Raw genomic sequence first — 6,307 nt, 5'->3', positions numbered from 1 at the left:
AGGCATGCATATTTGCAATAAGAAAAGTTTGGAGACCATTTCTATGCCCATCAGCAGGGACGAGCACACCACATCCATCCCTTGGTGGCATCTGTGAAGCCCCATGAGGATTAAAGGGTTTCTTTCTATACTATCTATAATAATAAAAGCATAATATGCTAATTAGACCAGACATCCTTTCAGACGACCTTCTGGATAAAGTCGGGGCTGTGACAGAAGCCTGGGTCCCGGGTGCCAGAGGGAAGCCGGTGCCAGCAGCCGGGGGAAGGAAGGCCTACTCTTGCAAGAATTCCATGCTTTGGGCCTCTAGTTAGACCATAATATCCAAATTATTTTTATAGTGTGTAAAAAGCAGGGTAAGAACGGTGTTTTGTAGGCTACCAGCTGTAGAAGTGGGGCTGGGGTATAAGATAGGTGCACACATATTGCTGGAAAAACCTCAAGTTGTTCCTGGGAGACGAACTGGGGGACTGGGGGCAAGGCTGGAAGAAGTACCTTGTGTAAGAATACTCTCTGGCTCATTTGCATTTGGTGCCATGTGCAAATTCACCTTTTTAAGGCCCTCACCCTCCAATGGCTCAGAGATATGCATGCCACCCAGGCTGCTCTTCTATGGGGTCAGATCCCTCCCTCTACGACAGTGGTTTTCAACTTTCGTAATGCCCTTTAATACAGTTCCTCATGTTGTGGTGACCCCCAACCATAAAATTATTTTCATTGCTACTTCATAACTGTAATTTTGCTACTGTAAACTATATGTACTTATATATGTGTTTTCTGATGGTCTTAGGCGACCCCCGTGAAAGGGTCATTCACCCCCAAAGGGGTCTCGACCCACAGGTTGAGAACCGCTGCTTTAGGATGTTAAAAGCTGGGCAGGCAACACGTGGAAGTAATGATGAGCTTTTCAAACAGGACAGAACTGCATGGTCTACATTAGAACAAGCCACACAGGTGACCTGAGAAAGATGGTGGCAAAGGACCGCGGGTGGGAGGTTTCAGACATGACCTGCAGCCAAATTGGCTCCAGCATTTTGTTGTTGTTGTTGTTAATCCTCATCCGAGGACATTTTTTCCTTTGATTTTTAGAGAGAGTGGAAGGGAGAGAGGGAAGGAAAGAGAGAGAGAAAAACATCTATATGAGAGAGACGCATTGAGTGGTTGTCTCTCTTAAGCACCCCAACCAGGGCCAGGGATGGAAGCTGCAACCCTTGTATATGCCCTTGACCAGGAATCTAACCTGAGACACTTTGGTGCTCTAACCACTGAGAACACTGGCCGGGGCTGAAAAATCATTTCCAAAACGTGACCCCAGAACCCAGAGGATGGCAAACTAACACCTCAATGTCAACCCAAGGGCATTAAAAATTTATTACCACAAAGATACAAGAGAGCGCCACATTTTTTAAAAATATACTTTATTGATTTTTTTTGCAGAGTGGAAGGGAGAAGGATAGAGAGTCAGAAACACTGATCAGCTGCCTCTTGCTACTGGCGATGTTCCCACAACCAACTACTGGAGATGTTCCCACAACCAAGGTACATGCCACCGGAATCAAACTTGGGACCCTTCAGTCTGCAGGCCGACACTCTATCCACTGAGCCAAACCAATTAGGGCAAGAGCACCACATTTTTAACAAGGGAGAAGGGACTGTAACTTGTGTTCTTTCACGGTGTCATCACTGCAAAATTGATACCTGCAGAGGAGAACATGTTCAGCGTGAGGCTTGGCAGCTTGGAGAAATGTAGCCTCAGGTGAGTAAACAGTGTTTAGCCAAACCCTGGAGTTCAGACCTTTTGACTGAAAGGCTGGGCTACACCATTCAGAGTTCAGGTGGTTCTTACTAAGCAAAACCCCTTAAAGAACACCCTCACCTCCCGTGGCCTTTTAACAAGTGAAAGTGAATCAGCGCTGTCAACCACAGATTTTCAAAACCTGTGGCTTTGGGTGGGCCTGGCAATGAATTTGGGGACTGGGGTGCCCCACCTGCCAAGAGGGGACTTTCCCTAGAGTTCAGAACCTGGGGGGTTCTTCATGCATTTCTTCTGGGAAGGGAAAATGTGGCAGCCACTTTGGGAAACAGTCTGGCAGTCTTGGTTAAACATATTGGTTACCACATAACCTAGCAATTCCGCTCCTAGGTATGTACCCAAGAGAAATGAAAACATATGTCCACTCAAAAACTTGTACATAAATGTTCACAGCAGCATTATTCATAATAGCCCCAAAGTGGTAACATCCCTGATGTCCATCAACAGCTGAATGGATAAATAAAAGGTGGTATATCCACATAACAGAATATTATTTGGCAGTAAAAAGGAATAAAGTACTGATACATGTCACAACCTGGATGAACCTTGAACATATTATGCTACATAAAAAAATCCAGTCACAAAGGACTATAAATATTGCCTTTTATATGAAATGTCCAGAATAGGAACATCTATCAAAATAGAAAGCAGGTTGCCCAGGGCTGGAGAAAAGGGGTGGGAGGTTATGGGATGATGGCTGATATGTGGGGGTGTTTTTGAGAAGGGAGATGAAATGTTCTAAAATTGACCTTGGAAATGATTCCACAACACTGCACATATACTAAAAATCACTGAAGTATATACTTTAAATGGGTGAACACATGCTATGAAAATTATATCTCAATAGAGATGTTGGAGAGGGAAAGACCATGGAGGGATGTCACTCCTGAAGAGGGTAAAGCCCGCCCAGTTGGGGCAACAACCCAGCCATGAGATTCAGGACACCTGGCCTCCTCCTTTTCCTGTGGGCGTCTTTGGCTAAAGACGAGCCTCCCTCAGGGCTCAGCTGCAGAATGTGGCTGGATTGGAGGTCAGAGGACTGGGGTCCAAGTCCTGGTCGTGCCTCAGGCTCAAGCTCTGCTCTTGAATAAAGAAAGTACTGGCACAGCCGCAGTGACCTCTGACCCTTCCAGCACCATGCCCAGGAATGGGGACTATGACCATGTACTGTCAGCACAGCTAAGTCATGGAGCTCAGCAAGGTCTTCGTATGTGTTTTTGAAAATAGTTTGCAAATACTCTTCCCTCTGGCTTTCCTGGGTGGCCTTAGACACGTTATGTGACTCTGGGAACTTCACTCTTCTCATCTTAACATGAGAGCAGTTCAGAGGTGATCTCTGAGTTTCCTTCAGACACTGACATCTGTTGTTTTGTATCATCCTCTTTTAAGGTCGCTTTTTTTCTTGTCATATTGTAAACACTGTTATGTTCTCTCCCTACTCTCACCAAGTAAGATTCTATCCTCTCAGCTAGAGAGGAGCTTGCCACTGGGAGCTAGATCCTCACACAGTCTGTATTCCTCTCAGGCCTCAGTCTCCAAACAAAACAATTTGTATGAATAAATGCACCCAACGGAAATAAACCCGAGATTTCCTACAGCTACTGCCCGGGTGCTTTCCTTCTTGTTTGAGATAAAAAGAGTCTCCTATTGGCCTGTTTCTTGAACCTATGCCTTACAATTGATGTCTTGCTCCAGCCAAGTTGAATTTGGCTTAATGAAAACGATGATTGATTTTTCAAGTAAATCAGATGGACAGATGGAAAGATGCAGAGTTGAGAGGAATAGTAGGGTAGATGAATGGCTGCATGGATAAGTGGATAGGTAAGTGGTTAAGTGGATGGAGAAAAAGGGATGAAGGAATGGGTGGGTAGAAGGATATTTAGGTGGATGGTTGGGTGATTGAATGTATGCATGTATGTTTGCACAGATAGATTGATAAGGAAGTACAGAAACAAGACTTAGGTGCAATGAAAGATACTCACTTAGTCCCATCTTCTCCAGTTTGCACTGTGATTTTTGAAGCCCCCAGTTTGTACTGGAACATATTTAGCCAACGTTTGTCCCAAAGGAACTTAACCTTCTGGATTTTTCCAACGTTGATGTCCACATCAATGTCACGCATATGTTTTGCATCTGGTTTGAGGGATCCTCTGCAAACATAGACATAAAGTGTTCTATCAGCTTGAGAGATGAATTCTAGGGTTTGAGCAACCTGTTGTTACTCCAAACAATGGCTGCTGCTGTTGGCTTTCTGCAATTCCCTTGACTGCCTCCATACACATCCAGGGCCGCTAAAACACAAACGTATCTGTGAAGAACACAGCTTTAGAATAATACTGGACTCTAGATGTCCACTGTCTTCATTGGTACCTAGAGGGAAGTCAACTACTTGGGGCATTGTATTGACTCTTTAATTTCATGAAGGAGTCGTTATCTTTGTTTAAAGATGCATGTGCTTCAGCCGGGGTCATCTGTGGGCATCTCATATGTAGCATAATGTAGTCAAAGAACTTTAACTTAACATGAATATTATTCTGCAAACTTAGTGCAAACACAGAATCTAATTTTACAGCACAGTTACCCAACACATTTTTACCAAGGACCTCATATACTCACAAAGCTAGGTGCTGAGGCTACCATCGCAACAGGAAGCTAGCTTCAGGCTTCACGTGGAACACAGCACAAGTGGGGGATGGAGTGTGTGTATAGGATGGGAAGGAGTTGCCATATAAATGTGCCTTGTTTAAGGAGAACATGATATTCATAAAACTTAAGGAGGGCCTGGCTGGTATGGCTCAGTGATAGAGTGTGGACTCATAAACCAGGAGGTCACAGTTCAATTCCTGGTCAGGGCACATGCCCAGGTTTTGGGTTCTATCCCCAGTAGGGGGTGTGCAGGAGGCAGCTGATCAATGATTCTCTCTCATCATTGCTGTTTCTTTCTCTCTCTTCCCCTCCCATCCCTTCTCTGAAATAAAATTTTTTTAAAAATTAGAAATAAAACAACAACAACCCCATAATTTAAGCAGGAAGGAAGCAGTGATTGGCAATCCAGAAGGAGTCAGCCTTTAAAATCGCGAGTGCTTCCTCTCTGGGCCTCCCTCTTCTCCTATGGGGTGATTGAATTAGGTGGTAAGAGACTTCCTTCCAGCTCTGACATTCTAGGATTCGGATTCAAAGGTTCTGTATGGCTAGATGTATGTAGACGTTTACACCCAATCTTGTATTAATAATCTATTAGGGAAAGTATGGTCATTTCGCTTTACTATCAAACTTACTTGAAAATTTCATATTGCTTTGAGTTTCCATTGCTTCCATATAAAGCAATCATGATGGACCCACTCATTTCCTTTTTTCCAGCCAGTGTGACTGATACCTTGTATCTCCAACCTGTGCAAAGAAAAGATACTATCAGTTCAATGAACTCACCTTGTTTGGGGAAAAAAAATGACCCATGGGAGCATTCTTGTTCCAAGCTCTGAATCCCCCATGAGTGGGAGGGAAGGCCGAATGTAATGAATGGTTTCCTTCAATGCAGTTGGGAGTCCCAGGAATTCTGATGGTAGGTGGGGTGAGGGACTCAGGGGGAAGTAAATATTGCAGCTCAGCATAATCTCTTCCCAACCCAGCCAGGTATGTGTTCCGATGGGAGGGCGGCTGGTTACTATACTCAGGTACCCAGGTGCCCACCACTGACTGTACCAGAAAGACCACTGGGAGAGGGAGACGTCTGGGCTCCAACATTTGGATAAATCACTTACTGTTGCCTTCTTTGTTTTTATTTTTGTTATTTTCCCATGCCATGCACATATTCTCAGTGGGAAAATAACACAAATAATTATTTAAAAATGAATAAACTCTCAGTGCTCTGTCCACCTGCCCTCCATCTCAGGGTCTTCCCAGTCTGGTCTTTAGACTTAACCGAGCCCCGCGGGGTGATTTGCTGCCCGGGGACTATTGGCATTGTCTGGAGATGTTCTTGATTGTCACACCCAGGGAATGGGGTGGGTGGGTGCAGGGCTACTGGCATCTCGCTGGTAGAGGCCACGGATTTGCTAAACATAGTGCAATGCACAGGACAGCCCCCCAGTAACAAGTGATCCAGTCCTGGATTCCAGTAGAGCTGAGGTTGGGATACCCTGACCTAGACCTTTCTATGAGCATTTACACACACATATATGAATGTATAAAAAGTTAGGCTTTTGCCTGTATGGTATGGTTCAATTGGACAGTATTGACCCATGAATCAGGCAATTCCTGGTCATGGCACAAGCCCGAGTTTTGGGCTTTATCCCCAGTAGGGGGTGTGCTGATCAATGATTCTCTCATCATTGATGTTTCTATATTTTCCTCTCTCTCCCTTCCTCTTTGAAATCCCTAAAAATACATAGGCTTTTTCCCCTTCTGTAAAGAGTATGCACTGCTCTTCTCTATTCTTTCCATCCATCCAAACGCCAGAATGACTCACCGTCCTTCCCTGTCCTATCCTGTGCT

General features: G+C 44.6%; 1 protein-coding gene across 1 annotated transcript in view; it reads right to left on the bottom strand.

Annotated features, from left to right (window-relative positions):
- Positions 1 to 1,451: 1,451 nt before the first annotated feature.
- LOC111825871 (pancreatic lipase-related protein 2-like) overlaps positions 1,452 to 6,307 on the bottom strand; it is a 21,591-nt gene continuing 16,735 nt past the window's right edge. Inside the window, exons 10-12 of the mRNA XM_023753333.1 lie at positions 5,092 to 5,203; positions 3,796 to 3,963; positions 1,452 to 1,698 (exon numbers count right to left, since the gene is read on the bottom strand). Coding sequence (XP_023609101.1) covers positions 1,635 to 1,698; positions 3,796 to 3,963; positions 5,092 to 5,203 — 344 coding nt within the window. The 3' untranslated portion in view covers positions 1,452 to 1,634. The remainder of the gene's footprint in view (positions 1,699 to 3,795; positions 3,964 to 5,091; positions 5,204 to 6,307) is intronic.

This window comes from Myotis lucifugus, unplaced genomic scaffold (assembly GCF_000147115.1).
Source record: "Myotis lucifugus unplaced genomic scaffold, Myoluc2.0 scaffold_44, whole genome shotgun sequence".
Taxonomy (NCBI): Eukaryota; Metazoa; Chordata; class Mammalia; order Chiroptera; family Vespertilionidae; genus Myotis; species Myotis lucifugus.
Note: the sequence above shows the minus strand (reverse complement) of the source record. Positions and strands in the feature narration are given on the sequence as shown.